At 40.4% G+C, this 16,449-nt stretch overlaps 1 protein-coding gene across 1 annotated transcript in view; it reads left to right on the forward strand.

Moving 5' to 3' along the window:
• The first annotated feature begins 739 nt into the window (after positions 1-739).
• Positions 740-16,449, forward strand: part of PNPT1 (polyribonucleotide nucleotidyltransferase 1) — a 43,559-nt gene continuing 27,849 nt past the window's right edge. The window contains exons 1-11 of the mRNA XM_049870518.1: positions 740-942; positions 4,756-4,816; positions 5,430-5,504; positions 6,468-6,573; positions 7,636-7,685; positions 8,827-8,890; positions 8,987-9,034; positions 10,938-11,051; positions 11,975-12,161; positions 14,175-14,226; positions 14,602-14,659. Coding sequence (XP_049726475.1) covers positions 782-942; positions 4,756-4,816; positions 5,430-5,504; positions 6,468-6,573; positions 7,636-7,685; positions 8,827-8,890; positions 8,987-9,034; positions 10,938-11,051; positions 11,975-12,161; positions 14,175-14,226; positions 14,602-14,659 — 976 coding nt within the window. The 5' untranslated portion in view covers positions 740-781. The remainder of the gene's footprint in view (positions 943-4,755; positions 4,817-5,429; positions 5,505-6,467; positions 6,574-7,635; positions 7,686-8,826; positions 8,891-8,986; positions 9,035-10,937; positions 11,052-11,974; positions 12,162-14,174; positions 14,227-14,601; positions 14,660-16,449) is intronic.

Below are 16,449 nucleotides of genomic sequence, written 5' to 3' on the forward strand. Positions count from 1 at the left end.
TTTATTATACCTAAGAATCACCTGTGGGTCTTGTTAAACTGTAAATTCTAACTCAGTATATCTAGGGTGGAAATCCTGGTTGCATAGTGGCTAAGAGTTCGGCTGCTAGCCAAAACGTCGGCAGTTCGAATCCACCAAGAGCTCCCTGACAAACTGTATGAAGCAGTTCTACCCTACCCGTAGGGTCGCTATGAGTAGGAATCAACTCCACAATAATGGGTTTAGTTTTTGGTTTTATATCCCAGGTAGAAATGCAAATTCTCAGCAAGGGTTAGACCTGGAACAAACCATTTTGAAGCCCTGCTAACAACAACAAAATTATCAGTCGATGAAAAATGAAATTTATTTACTAGAAATCAATTAACACGAGCCTTCGCAGTAACATATTACTTATGTAAAATTTGTAACACAAAAACTGTGACCTACCACAAAAATTTCCAGCTCACAGAAACTAAATAACAATAATGTGTTGTTCTATGACTTCTATCATTACCACATTTGTCCTGCTTATTAAATACTTACATTATTCTAGGCCTTTGAAACAAGAGAGCAAAGAACTTACACTAGCCTTTCATTGGAGAATACGTAAGGGCTAAGGGAGGTTACGTCACACCGCGTTCGGAAAGGTTTGACCCTCTCCGGCCCGCGTAGAACGTGGCCTGGGCATCCGCTTCCTCGCCTCCCCGCAGCGCCACGGAAACGAAACTGGACCAGGCTCCGCCCCGCGGTCTCTGGGCGAGCCAATCAGAGCCCAGCCCGGGCCGATCGCGCGCCGGGTGTCATGGCGGCCTGCAGGCGCTGCTGTTCGTGCCTCCGGCTGCGGCCGCTGGGCGCCGGGTCCCCCTGCCTGCCAGGGCGGGCTCGGCCACTTACCCCGCTGCAGGTGCGAGCACTGTGGGGCGGCGCGGGGCCCCGGGCTGTGGCCGTGGACTTAGGCGGCAGGTAAGCAAGGCTTGCCGTCCCTGTCTTTTCACGAGGCGTCGTGTCTGGCCAGTCCAAGTCGTTTCTGCTCCCGGTGTAGGAAGACGGCAGCCCAAGCCCTGCCGTCCTTAGTTACCCCAAGCCTGAAGTCCGTAATTCCCTTCTGGGTTTGGAGTCTGTCTTCTCGGGCCCTCCGCCTTCCCGCTCTATCTCTGCCTCGTGACCTTTGCTTCTCGGTCCTTGCTTTTGCCCTGTTCTGGGCTTCCCTTCCAGCTCAATCCGTCTTTCCGCCCGATTGCCGTTCTCTTTATTTTCGGGGGAGCCCTTGGATGGTGCAAACGGCTGAAACGCCTGGCTGCTAACGTCAGGGCTGAAGGTTTGAGTCCCCCCAGATCTGGTTGGTCTACTTCCGAAAAACCAGCCATTGAAAACCCTTCTGAGCACACTTCTTCTCTAACACACGTGGGTCGCCAGGAGTCCAGTGGACAGGACAAGAACCGTTTGCTTTTTTTTTTTTTTTTTTTACTTTGGGGAACCCCTGGGCTCAAAAATGGGAAACATTCCAGCTTGGGATAACAAGTTGACAACGGGTGTTCATGTCTTTCAATCCAATTGATTGCCTAAAAGCGTGACTAGTATGACCCTGGGTAGCAAGGGAAAGGAAACGTCAGTTTACTGAACGCCAGTTAAATGATCCACACAATCTTTTTAATCGAGTTTATAATTAAGACGTCAGAGACTTTAGAAAAAAAAAAAAAGTTAACTTCCCCACTGTCGGAACTGGTTGGATTTTGAACTTGTGTTTCTCTGGTTACAAATCCATGCTTTTTACAGGGGTCCATTTGCAGAATTCACTTAAAATTTTTTAAAACCTTGAATCGTTTTTAGAATAACTGGAACTGTTAATGTTTACTTTATATGTTTACATTGTTTACTTTTTTTTTTTTTTTTGGTACAACCCTGATTCAGACTGAAAACCAAAAAATCTGGCTTTGATTCCAGGCGTTCCTCATAACTTCCTGAGTGATTGACCTTGAACATGTTCCTTTATCACTTTTCTTGCAGCAAAATGAGGATATTAGAATAGATTAAGTGTGAAAATTTCTTCTGTAAAGGTCCAGATAGTAAATATTTTGGGCTTTGTGGGCTACATATTGTCTCTGTCCTATGTTCTTCTTTGTTCTTTGTTTTTTTAAAGAACTTTTCAAGAAATGTAAAAACCATTCTTAGCCTAAGGATTGTACAAAAATAGCTGACTCCTAGGTTGACCCCTAGACTAGATTATCTCTAAAGCTCTTTCCAGTGCTGACCTTCTTTAATGCTCATTTTTGCCGGGGAGGGACTTCTTTTGTTAAAGATCTGCACATTCTTCTTTGAAGAAATGCTCCCGAACATTTTACTCAACGAACTTGTTTGTGCTAGGCACCAGGGACCCAAAGCAACAGGACAAAGGCCCTGCCCTCCACATTTTCTCTCAATAGTTAACTTTGACTCTTTCATTTAGGAATCAACCTGGACCTCTCCTATGCTGTGTCATGTGTTGGAATAAGTGGCATGCCTTCTGGGTAAAGCAGTTCTTCCATCTTAGTCTTAAGTTTGTCCTTTGTAACATTTATTGAGTAGCAGCTCCAAGCACTTTGTATTTGTTATCATATGTGTTCTTTACAACACCATAACCCTAACCTAACCTGTTGCCATTGAGTCCATTCTGACTCATGGCAGCCTTACGGAACTGTCCCAGAGGGTTTCCAAGGAGTGGCTGGTGAATTTGAACTGCTGACCTTATGGTGAGCAGCCGAGCTCTTAACCACTGCACTACCTCTGTTCCTACAACACCCTAGGAGATCGTATATTACCTATTTTATGGTTGATGTAGAGGGGAAGGATAACTTTCTTTAAAAAGCCTACTCTGTGGTAGGAGTATTTCAGATAGGGTATTTAATGCTCACGTTATCCTTTGAGGCAAGTATTTCATTTTCAACTCTAAGCTTTTATTGAGCATCTACTGTGAAGAAGGCACTGCAGACTCAGAGTTTTGAGGGAATGATATAAACACAGGTTCAGCACTGGGGCAGTCATTGTGGGAGAGGCATGCACAGGGCCCTAGGGAGCACAAAGGAGTATTTGTCACACGCTCAGCTTTTCCTTCTGTTGTACATAATGTCGCTATGAGTCGGAAGCGACTCGACGGCACCTAACAACTAACGGTAACAAGCTTGCTATTGGGAGGCGAGGCTTGAAGGATGAAGAGGAATCAGCAAGGAGAAAGTAGCGCAGAGAGTGATGTGCGTTTGCAAAGAGATGAAAGAATGCGTAGTGCATTTGAGTAGCTAAAAAAATTCAGTATGGATGAGGCAGAAGGTAAGATATGAGTATAGCAGTGTAAGCAGGTGCCAAATCATAAAGGTCTTTTGGTTTTTGGTAGGCTTTTACTGGGTGTTGCTTGATGGATGTTAGTTGGTTGGATTTCATATCATGCTGCAAAAATCCAGATGGCTAATGACGTAGAGCATCTTTTCATGTGTTTGTTGGCCGTTTGAATATCCTTTTTAGGATGTCTGTTCAAGTCCTTTGCTCATATTTTGATTGGGTTTGTCTTCTTGTTGTTAAGTTGTAGGAGCATTTTGTATGTTTTGGGTATTAGACCCTTATTGGATATTATGGTTCCCAGAAATTTTCTCCTGATCTGTAAGGCTATGTTTTCATTTTGTTGATAAAAATCCTTTAATGAATAGAAGTATTCATAAAAATTTTGCGAGGGCCCATTTATCTGTTGTCTCTGCCGCTCATGCTTTTGTTGCACTGCCTGATAGCCCATCGCTAAAAACTAAGTCCTGCAGCTTCACCCCTGCTTTTTCCTCTAAGAATTTTATGGTGTTAGTTTTCACATGTCAGTCCTTGATCCATGAGAGGTCTCTGTTCTTAACGGTCCTTCTTAAGGACATGCTCCAAGAGTAAAAGAAATGAGAAGTGTGTCTGCACTGGGGCCGGACAGTCAGTGCACAGACATGTATTGGGTACCTGCTTTTCTAGATCGTAGGGACATAACATAGATGAGGTCTGTAACCTCAAGAATCTCTGAAAGACCTTTGACCCTTCATTTCCTTTCTCCAAATACCAATCAAGACATGTCTGTGTTGCAGTCTGGTTAACTCCAGAATGAGTTGATCTCACTCGCTCTTCTGAGGCAAGCCACAGGGCCTTCACCTGAACCGCTGCTGATGCTGAAGGCGGTAGGAAGCTGTAGGGAGAATGTAGGTTTTGGAGTGAGGCAGACAAGGCCTTACCTCATGGCCCCAGCACTTCCTGACTCTGCCTTCTGACAGCCTCAGTTTCATCATCAGTGTAGATGGGGCTAGGATGCTTACTGCAGAGGATGGTGAGAATTAAAGGGTCAGGCATGTGAAAGCAGCTCATGTAGTGCCTGGTACATAGTCAGATTTGAACTTGATCTTCTGCACACTTTTGTAACTCAGAATGTTTCTGATTTACCTTGTGGATAGGGACCTTGCTTGTATACCCACTTGTCCCCCAGGTTCTTCCCTTTTAGGAAAACCTTTAGCTCTGTACCCCTAAAATACTTTATCTCTTATTTAGAATTAAAGCTGTGCCCGTGGTTTCTGTATTCTGACTTAAGCAGCTCTTAAATTTCCCTTGTGCTTTTGGTAATGGTTGTGAACTCCATCCCACCCTCCCCGTTTATTTTTTGCTGGCTACAGGGCCATGGGACTTGGCAGCCTTTAGTTCTCTTAGAATCTTTGATTACTTAATACTAAGCCGGGAATGGCATTGATGACCTAAGTCCTTCTGTGTTGAATTTTTATTTTTAAACAGAAAATTAGAAATGTCCACTGGAAAACTGGCCAGATTTGCAGACGGCTCTGCTGTAGTACAGGTAAAAAGTCCAGGTTTTATCAATTTCATGTTAAAAATGCTTACAGAGTCAGGTCCTGAGTACGTCCCCAACATCCTAGAACTCCTTGGCGTGGTGCTACTGGAAATTAACTCAGGTACTACCGAGATCGTTTCTAGTGTCAGACCCTTTCCAGACGGCCAGGAAGTCAGAAAGCTGGGTATATGAAATGACCTTTAGGGTTCCTTCCAAACTTTGGGTTCTGTTTTATTCTGGTAATGTTAATGCATCCTCTTGTGCTTTTCTAGAGAAAATTATTTTACTGTTTTGTTCAGTAGTGGTACTTGGGAATATTTTTCCTTATTTACAGCCTAAATTTCCTCATAGGAAGTAGAAGATAGAGGCCCTCCATGACCCTTTTTCCCTTTTGGTTCTGTTGCTTTCGAAAAGCCCAGTGACCATCCTAATACTGAGTGTGGGCGTGGAGAAGGGATCAGGATTGGGCCAATTGTGAACAATTACGTCATGATATCAAGGGACAACAGTTCCCCTCCTTGAGTTTATCTGGAATAAGGATTCATTCAGCTGCTGCTTGTATGTTGATACCTGATCTTAAAGGAATTTACCAATGTTGCTGTTGTTTTGTTTAACTAAGTCAGGTGACACAGCAGTGATGGTCACAGCAGTCAGTAAAACAAAACCTTCGCCCTCCCAGTTCATGCCATTGGTGGTAAGTATCTGCCAATTTATCTGAACCGTAAACAGCATAAATGGAGGATTTTGAATATTTTTGCCCAATATCTAGTGAGCGCAAAATGTAAACCTTGCACAACAGAGGAGTTTTAGATGATTCATTAAAACTTTTGAGTCATTAAAAAATGTAAAATTAAAAAAGAATATAAACTGATTACTTCACACCAATTCTCACGCTAGTAGTAAGTGTACTGTAGAATGTCCAGGTATGTAAGTTGAGAAGAACAGTAGAAATGTGAAAACTCATTGCTTTCATAGGTTTCTTTCCAATGTGAGTCTGTTGTTGTTATTGCTTGCCATCGAGTGGATTCTGTCTCATAGCGACCCCATGTGTGCGGAGTAGAACTGCTCCATAGGGTTTTCAAGGTTGTGATATTTTGGAAGCAGATAAGGCCTGTCTTCCAAGGAGCCTCTGAGTGAGTTCAAACTAACAACCTTTGTACCACCCAAGGACTCCTGATGAGTCTACAGGTATATACTTAGTGAAGAGTAAGTTCATTAGGATTTTATGGGTTTTTTTCTTTTATAAAAAGGGGAATACAATTATATCTATCACAGTCATAATGGAAAAATAGGAATATTTGACTTGACCAGAATGAGCTACCACAGGAAATAGTGAAGCTAGGTAGTCATCTGACTGCTGGGAGGGAGGAGCCTGGATTATAGGGCATCTGGCGATAAATTATGGGATTTCGTGATATCCATAATTCAATTTACAGGTGTATAAACTTTTTTTTAATTGATTTGCTGAAACATTTTTATCAGCTCTCTCCCCAAAAAATACAAAAAGTAAAAGTAAATGAAATATTCTCTCTTCTTGGTCTAGAATACGTTGTTAGCAACTTCAGGAAAATTAGTATTTGTGTAGTAGTTCTTAAAGTATAGTTTGTTACTACAAAAAGGAATCATATGGACTTAATTTTTCCCATCACTGCGTTAGGTTGACTATAGACAGAAGGCTGCTGCAGCAGGTAGAATTCCCACAAACTACCTTAGAAGAGAGATCGGTTCTTCTGATAAAGAAATCCTTACAAGTCGAATCATAGGTAAGATATGAAAACAGAAGCATCGACCCTCTCCGACATCCCTGTGTTAGCATCTCTTCCGTCTGTGTGCTACCAAAAAACCAAACCCATTGCTGTCGAGTTGATTCTGACTCAGAGCGACCCTTAGGACAGAGCAGAACTGCCCCATAGGGTTTCCAAGGGGCAGCTGGTGGATTCGAACTGCCGACTCTTTGGTTAGCAGCCGAGCTCTTAACCACTGCATCACCAGGGCTCCACTGTGTTCTGCCATATCCCTTAAATTGTCCTTCACCGCGTTTGTACCACCTGAGGTTATTCTGTATATCCCCTCAGTCCAACTCGAACTCCATGAGAGTAAGAACTTTTCTTTGTTCTCTACTTAACCTCCTGTACCTGGCAAACTGCTTGGCACAGGATAGGCATTCAGTAAACATTTATTGACTTAATGAATGATTGTATTAAGCATTAAAATCCCATTGAAGCTGTCCCCAGTACTTCATTTTCATATTCACCATAGTAATTCTTAAAAGTATTATATTCATCAGCTATTGAAATATGTCTGTAATGCCTCAAATCTTTGACAGCTCTAAATTCTATGAAATTATTTGTGATTATTTGTAATCTAAATTTGTGAGTTGAACTTCTATGGGAAAAAATTACCTTGAATCTAGTGGTGATAACAGAAATTGCTCATGTGTGTATATACATCCATCAGACACAGAATACCAAGGAAGAGTTTCTTTTGATCTGCTGTTGGTCTTAACTCTTTCCTCTGCTTGTGTGTGTAACCCGTGCCCGTGAACCAAAACAAAAACTTGCCCCCAACCCAGTCTTTAGATTGTGGGCTCCTGCCCTGACAGATTTCTGTTGTTAGGGCCTGGTATGTATTAACTGAAGCATTGACGTTTATTTATGTCTTTTTTAGCAAGTCAGACTGTTGGGATAATTTTTTTTTTTTTTTTTTTTTAACATTGACAGCTAGCTATATTATTTTTTAGCCAGGTGTTTAATGGGGGAAAAGCTTTGAAATGTAAAGCAGCTCCTGATGGTACTGTCTAATGTCTTTTTTCCCTCCTTTGGCAGATCGTTCAATTAGACCTCTCTTTCCAGCTGGCTACTTTTATGATACACAGGTAGGCTCTGATTTAGGTTTATTTGGTTCCAGCTCAAGCAAACATTCCTTATTGGAGGGTTCCAGACAAAGTGGGAGAAAAATGTAGAACAAAATCCAGATTCACCAAAAAAAGACCAGACTTAACTGGTCTGACAGACACTGGAGGAACCTCCGAGACTAGGGCCCCCCAGACATCCTGCTGACTCAGAACTGAAGCCATTCCCTAAGTCCACCTTTCAGCCAAAGATTAGATGGGCCTATAAAACAAACAGTAACACATGTGAAGAACGTGCTTCTTAGTTCAGGCTCATACTGGTATGAGACTACGATAATCAGGACAACTAATCTTTATGCCCGGGTCTTCTAAAACTCTAGTTGATAGTGTTTTAAAACCTTGTAAACATTATTTCCTTTCACCATATAACCTGTATACTTTTCTCAAGTAACCATGTTCTTAATTTGATACAAACCAATATGTCCTTGCTCCATTTCCCCCCCTAGTGACCGCTTTGCAAGGATGTCACAGCCTCAAGGAAGTTATTAAGTACATGACCTTGACACAGCGTTACACTCTAAAGTAACACATTGTTTTGTTGCACCTGTGGTGATAAACGGAAGACAAGAAGATTCTTACGTAACAGAAACAGCTAACATTTACTAAATGCTTGTGCTAAGTGCTTTACACACAGTATTTTATGTAATGCTGGCAGGGACTGTTAAGGAAGGTGCTATTATTTTTCCCTTTTAAAGACAAGGATCTGAAGCTTAATTTAAATAGTTCACCCAAGGCCAGACATTTAGTTAAATCATTTCAAAATTAGAGTTTGATAACAAAGCCCATGCTTTTAACCATATAAAACTGTTGCCATGGAGTTGACTCTGACTCACGGCGACCCCATGTGTGTCAGAATAGAACGGTGCTCCTTAGGGTTTTCAGGGGCTGATTTTTTAGAAGCAGATTGCCAGGCCTTTCTTCCAAGGGGCCTCTGGGTAGTTTTGTACCTCCAGCCTTTCAGTTAGCCACCAAGCGTATTAACCATTTGCACTCCTCAGAGACTCACGCTCCCGTGTTTTAGGCCAGTATGGTAACTTAAATGAAAAGCCTCCCAAATCAATGTAGATAATGTTTAAAGTGCTTTAAATCTTTTCCCATGTACCAGGTCCTTTGTAATCTGTTAGCAGTAGATGGTGTTAATGAACCCGATGTCCTAGCAATTAATGGTGGTAAGTATAAAAATAGAAGATAAAATTAGCATTGTTGATTTAGAAAGCAATGAAATATTTTTATTTCAGCTCTTATTTTTCTGTCCTTTTTTTAAGCTTCTGTAGCGCTCTCATTATCAGATATTCCCTGGAATGGACCCATTGGTAAGTTACAGTTTCCAAGTAGAAACGTTGTTTTTTAGTGAATATCGGTGAGCTTGTTACGGCAACGGCATTGGCTCAGATTTATTGTCTCTTGGGGAGCTGAACAGGATGGCATTCTAAAACTCTTTTCCACTCTTTTGGACATTTTAATCCTTGCCTTGGGTTTTATTTCTGATAGCAATATGTTACAGTGTTACAGATTTTATTTCCCTAGGTACTTTGACTTCTTGGATACCTCTTTCTGTTCCGAGGACTTTTCTTTATTGACTGGGAAATCATGAGTGTGTGCTCTCCCAGGATAAAACAAGCATATGCTCATAACTTACAGTTCATTTAAGGTGTAATCACACAATATAAAAATGATTCATCCAGTAAACCATTCTTGAGTGCCCTAAATGCTAAATACTGAGCTAAGCACAAAAGAAACAAAAGCAAACTAGGCTCTGGCAATGTGAAGAGTGATGAAGCAGTTTGTGCTTGAAGAATAAGTAAGGGACCCGAGAGTATGGTCCCCAGACACCCTTTAAACTCAGTACTGAAGTCACTCCTGAGGTTCACCCTTCAGCCAGATTAGACAGGCCTGTAAAACAGAATGAGACTAAATGGGCACACCAACCCAGGGGTAAGGATGAGAAGGCAGGAGGGGGACAGGAAAGTTGGTAACGGGGAACCCAGGATTGAGAAGGATCATTGCGGGGTTGGCAACCAATGTCACAAAACAATGTGTATGAGTTGTTTAATGAGAAACCGATATGCTCTGTAAACCTTCATCTAAAGCACAATAAAAAAAAATGGTGGCATACTATTAAAAAAAAAAAATAAGAGAGATGGTGTTGCTACCCTTCGTGAATGTCTTGTTCAAGGACTTAATAGATGAGTCCTGATCAAAAGGGGGGGGAAATGCGAAACTGGATTTCAAATTTCATATGGAATCCACTGAGGCTGAAGGAACCCCCATATCTGTTGCCCTGAGAAAATATTTGAACCTTGAACCAAAACTATCCCCTTAAGTCACCTTCAGACTAAACAACAGTAAAGTATGTTTGCCTTGAGCATTGTGCTCTCTTAAAGAATTAGATCAAATTGACAGCAGTAACTAAAGCATAGACAAGTAGTTTACGGGGCAGTGAGTCTAAGTCAGTGGTTCTGAAATAACACAGAGAGAGAGAGCGAGAATGGTGACACGATATGAGGAAAGTCATCCATGTCTTTGAACTGTACATGTAGAAATCGTTGAATGGGTGTGTGATCAGCTGTGTATATTTTCACCAAAAATAAAAAGAGCAAGGGAATCAGACAAATGATTGTAAAGATACAGACAAAATGTTAAGAAAATGAAAGAAGGGCAGGTTTAGTTTTGTGAGGTCAGGTTGTCAGGGAGGCCTTCTCGGTGGTCAGTGTGTTTAAGGTGAACCTTAGTAGGATCCGGGGCCTTGGTGGCGCAGTGCTTAAGAGTTATGGCATGCTACGGCTGCTAACCCAAAGGTCAGCAGTTCAAATCCACCAGCCGCTCCTTAGAAACCCTGTGGAGCAGTTCTACTCTGTCCTATAGGGTTGCTCTGAGTTGGAATCAACTTGCTGGCAACGGGGTTTTTTGGATTGGTTAGTAGGATCAGATGGTAAGCATTTGCCTTGGAGGAAGTGCATTCTAGGGCAGGAGAAGAGCATAAATGTAACCACAGAGACGTGGAAGAGATGGTCTGTTAGAGCAACTCACAGTGGTCTAGCAAGGCCAGAGGTGAGGTAGGTTAGGACGTTGTGTGGTCCTTAAATAACCATGGTGGAAGGATGGGTTTTATTCTGTGGTCATAGTCAAAGATGGGGAATTGAAGCCATCCCTGCGGTAATGTCTTGGAAACAAGGAGTTTTATTAAACAATCACCAATATTTTAATGCATTTTAGGGGCAGTGCGAATAGGAGTAATTGGCGGAGAATGTATTGTCAACCCTACACGAAAAGAAATGTCTTCCAGTACTTTAAACTTAGTGGTTGCTGGAGCCTCTAGAAGTCAGATTGGTGAGTCGTTTAAGGACTAGATGTATTCTGAATTCTTTTTAGAAGTTCTGGCTTTTTAAGTATGCATTCAAACTCTTTTATGTATGTGTTTTGTCAGTCACATAAAGGTCTTTGTTTCGTTTTATCCCTGCCCCGTCTCAGTAGTGTGCTTGCTTCATATTCAACACCTAAATGACAGGTAAGTAGGCAGGTGGCCGTTCAGCCTTCAGAAGCCAAGGCTGCAGCTGTATAGCAGGTTTTGGTTGGATACCGTGAAAGAAGCCCAACTACAGAGCTTCCCTGCTTTACGCAGGAGTTTTGCTTTTATCAAAGTGTAAGCAACCTTTTTTGTGATGGTAGCTGGGGTCCCCTAGTTGGCTTACTTGAAAAAGTATCACTGCGAAGATTTCCCAATCTGTGCTAGAATAAAATAAAATGACAGTGAGTCCGGATTAAGTGGGAGGTCAGATCAGATAACTGTTAAACAAGAGACATTTATTGGACACCTACTGTGTGGGGTAGTTCTAATTTCATCTTAAATACATATTAAAAATAAGCATGGTTGTATACCTTTAAAGGGTGAATTTTATGGTATGTGAATTATATCTCAAAGCTGTTAAAAATATGTATATGCATATTTTTCATTTTTTTTTTTAAGTGGGAAATGCCTCATTAAATATGAAAGAATATAAACCTAAATTTAAGTATCAGGGTTTCTCTATTCATTTACTGCTGTTTGTATTTTCAAACTATATTAATTCTGAGGAAAGAAACCAAAATATGATTACACCATTAAGAAATAAAGTTTTGTTAAAAATAATATTTAAAATAAATTATTAAAAATTTTATTAAAAATAGAATTAATCATGTCACAGTGTTTGAAAATGCTATGTTGGTAAAAAGTTCGACGGCAATCATCATCTTTTTTTTCCCCCCTTAAATAGTCATGCTGGAAGCCTCTGCAGAGAACATCCTACAGCAGGACTTCTGCCATGCCATTAAAGTGGGAGTCAAGTACACCCAGCAGATAATTCAGGGCATACAGCAGTTGGTAAAAGAAATTGGTGTTACCAAGAGAACACCTCAGAAGTTATTTACCCCTTCACCAGAGATGGTGACACACGCTCATAAGTAAGAACATCTGTTTGTACGGTAGAAAATATAAAATTGTCACCAGATATAATTTCTTCTCAGGAATCTCTGTTCACACATTACCTCATAAATTACACTTTCCTATCTTAAAAGTCGTTGCCAGAAACACCAGCTCTAATGCCTAAACAAGGGTGAGCCCACATCCCTCTCCAGTCCCCTCACCCTAAGTTTGAATCTCAAATAAAAGGGGCGGTAAGTTTATTGTTTAAAATTCAGATAATCCCTGTGTACCTCTGTCAGGATACAGAGAATACAGCAGAAAGTATTTAAACATCTGAGGAGGCTGTTGAACTTGTCAAAAGAAATCACATATAACCACCCACCCCTGCATGCCCGGTGCCTAGAATAGTGCCTGGTACACTCAATAAATACGAATGAATCACCAGAAAATTATTTCATACGATCTGAAATAAACTGAAAAGTTAATATTTTTGCTTAGTCTCGTGGCCATCAGTCAAAATTAAAGATTTGTATAAATTGTGCCTAATGATCGAAAGAGTTTCCTGCAATAACTGAGCAAAAATGGGTAGAACAGAAGCAAGCAAGGGTAAAAAGTGTGAAGTGTGTGTGTGTGTAACGAAAATCTAAAGTGGAAATTATTGAACAGGCAAGAAGAAGGGAGGGAGTAGTACAGTGTACGATTCTTTCGAGATGTAGAGAAAGGCATTGGAAAAGCAGGTGCAGAGATAAGCTTCAGGTAGTTATGTGTAAATTGAATATATTTGTAATAACCTGTTAAACTAAAAAAACCCAAACCCGTTGCCATCAAGTTGATTCCGACTCATAGCAACCCTATAGTACAGAGTAAAACTGCCCCAGAGGGTTTCCAAGGAGCAACTGGTGGATCTGAACTGCTCACCTTTTGGTTAGCAGCTGAGCTCTTAACCACTGCACCACCAGGGCTCCAATCATCTGTTATGTCTCCCAAATTTTTGCCTTAATATGATCATGCAGAAAAATACAAGGTGTAATTATAAGCAATTTATTGAGCTGAAAAGGCAGAGTGGGGTGATACACTAGATACAGTAAAACCTGCGAAAGCTGAAACCCTTGTAAGGCAGTAACCTGTCAGAGAAGGAAAACTCAAATATTTCCCACTAAAACGAATGATAGAAAAGTCAATGCTGGAAAACCCATGAGACCCGGAAAAACAAGGCAGTCGCCTGGAGTTCAGCTGTCCCAGGCTTCACTGTATATCACACATAAAAGCCTTCCTGATGAATAACATGCACACTGTGCAACCGATTGAATTCTTTTTAGTCCAACTGGTATATAATTTTTCAAAATGGAAAACTGTTTTTTTTTCCATTTAAAAAATAATATGTACTCATTAAAAAGTACAAACAACACGGTAAATATTTTTTCCAAGCCTTTCTTATTCTTGGATCTGTCATGAAGTTTTAAAAATCTGTTTTGTCTTTGCCTTAACAGTGTTTTATTTTTATGTAGCCAAACGTGTCAGAAATTCCGCCCCCCCCCCTCCAGTTTCAAGGACATGTTTGGGCCTCGTCTATCCAGTATTACAAAAATATTCACACATTTTTTTACATTAAATTTTTTTCTATACTTTTAGGAGTGAGAATTCGGTTTCGGTTTTTGGGGAGTTTTTTGTTCTTTTTTTTTTTGCCCCCCAAATGACTAAGCAGTTGCCCATAATATTAGTTATTAAGGAGTTGATCTTTTCTTCATTAAATTAAAATGCAAAATGGTATAGTTACATGGGTGCTGCTTTTGAGGAATGTGTTTAGTCTTGCAAATATTCGAATTCACTCTTTGCATTTATTGAAATTTGTGTGTTCTGTATCCTATAATAGATAGCAAACAGATGAGCAAGTAAAAGTTACTAGCAGATGAGGTATCTTTCAATTCTTTATGGGATGTGGATTATTAAAATTTTAGTTTATTGTTTTTACATATTTCAGTTTTGTTTGCAGTAGAAACTGCTTCACGTTTCCAGATATTGTGCCAACATTTATTTTGTGCTTAAAACAGACTTGCCATGGAGAGGCTGTATGCAGTTTTCACAGACTGTGAACATGATAAAGTAGGTGTAACTGAGTTCTGTCTTACATAATTGTTCTGGGAATTCTGTTTTGCCAGCTCACATAATTTTGTTTGTGAACATTAGTTCTATGTTTATGAAACATCTCTAAACGTAAAGCTAAAAAAAACCAAAAACATCCTTGTTTTCTTCTCTATTCTCCCTGTGTTAATAGAAATTTTAGGGAGATACCCAAACATATTTCAATGAATTATACAAGTAAAATTGCTTCTAAATCAATTACCAGTTCTAATCTTTGAAAGAATACTATTATTAGACAAATCTGAGTACTCTTACAACGTGTAAATTGTATAAGTTAAAGATAGAAATGTTCAATGTTGCCATACACGTGACAGCTGAACACAAGCTTTCTTTTAGGTTTCCAGAGACGAAGCTGTTAACAAGATAAGGTTAGAAACCGAGGAGCAACTAAGAGGTGAGTTTTATTTTTTTTAATTTAAAGAAAATAATAGATTTTCTTTTTTTTATTTCAGTTGTGAGACCTTGACAAAATCATTTTCTTCTCCTTGCTCCTCAATTTTGTCTTAGTAAACTTGTGATAATGGTACCTCACAGGGTTACTGTTAATTATTAAAAGCATGTTTCACACTGCACCTGACATAGTGGGTGCCTAGTAACTGCTGAGTTGAATGTGAAATATGCCTGATCTTTTCTAGATCAGACTCTTTACATTCTAAGGTGGGATTCTGTCATTTGAAAGTCCTGAAGGTAAATCCGGATTTCTTGATCTCTAAAACTGCAGATTTACGGGAATTAAGAGTCAGTCCTTTATATCCATATCTGGCACATAGTAAGTGTTCCATAAATATCAACTGGTGCTATTGCTGTTATTGGAAACCCTGATGGTGTAGTGGTTAAGTGCTACAGCTGCTAACCAAAAGGTCGGCAGTTCTGATCTACCAGGCTCTTCTTGGAAACTGTGGGGCAATTATACTCTGAACCATAGGGTCGCTATGAATCGGAATCGACTCAATGTCAATGGGTTTGGGTGTTTTTTTTTTCTTTTCCTATTATTAATATTGTGTGGCATTATAAAATATAGATTTTTAGAGAATTTAACTCTAGAAATTATTCAATAAGGTTTTCATTGTCTAAATTTTGGAAGTAGATTGCTAAGCCTTTCTTCTTAATCTGTGTTAGTCTGGTGGCGTAGCTTCCAGCAGCATGGCAACATACAAGCCACCACAGCACAACAAATTGACAGATGGGTGGAATTCCAGAACACTTCATTGTGCTCATGTGGAACCTGTACACGGATCAGGCTTCAGTCATTCAAAGAGAACAAGGGGATATCACATGGTTCATAATTGGAAGAGGTGTGTAGGCAGGGTTATATCCATTCACCTTACTTATTCAGTCTGTATGCTGTGCAAGTAATCTGAGAAGCTAAACTGTATGAAGAAGACCACCGCATCAGGACTGGAGGAAGACTCGTTAACACCCTGTGATGTGTAGATGTTAATGACTCATAATAACCTTGCTTGCTGGAAATGAAGAGGACTTGAAGTACTTACTGATGAAGGTCAAAGACTACAGCCTTCAGTATGGGTTACAACTGAACGAAAGAAAATTAAAATTCTTACAACTGGACTGACAAACGACATCATGATAAATGGTAAGGAAATTTAAGTTGTCAACAATTTCATTCTACTTGGATCAACAGTCAGGACCCATGGAACCAGTCAGGAAATCAAAGCTGTGTTGCATTGAGCAAATCTGCTGCAAAAGACCTCTAAAGTTTTAAAACACACAGATGTCACTTTGAGGACTAGGGTATGCCTGACCCAGGCTGTGGTCTTTTAGGTTATCTCATACACGTGCAAAAGCTGGACAGTGAAGATGAAAGACAGAAGAAGGATTGATGCATTGGACTGTGGTGTTGGCAATGAATATTGAATATACCATGGACTGCAGAAGAACAAATCAGTCTTAGAAGGAATACAACCAGAATGTTGCTTAGAAGTGAGAACGGTGGGACTTTGTCTTACTTCTTTGGACACGTCATTAAGAAAGACCAATCACTGGAAAAGAACATCCTGTTTGGTAAAATAGAGGGTCAGCGAAAGTGAGAGAAACTCTCCATGAGATGGACTGACATCATAGCCGCGACAGTGAGCTCAGACATGCCTGTGATCGTGAGGATGGCACAGGACTGGACGCCATCCCACTCTGTTACACAGAAGGTCACAGTGAGCTGGAGTCAAC

The sequence above is a fragment of the Elephas maximus genome, chromosome 26 (genome assembly GCF_024166365.1).
Source record: "Elephas maximus indicus isolate mEleMax1 chromosome 26, mEleMax1 primary haplotype, whole genome shotgun sequence".
In the NCBI taxonomy this organism is placed as follows: Eukaryota; Metazoa; Chordata; class Mammalia; order Proboscidea; family Elephantidae; genus Elephas; species Elephas maximus.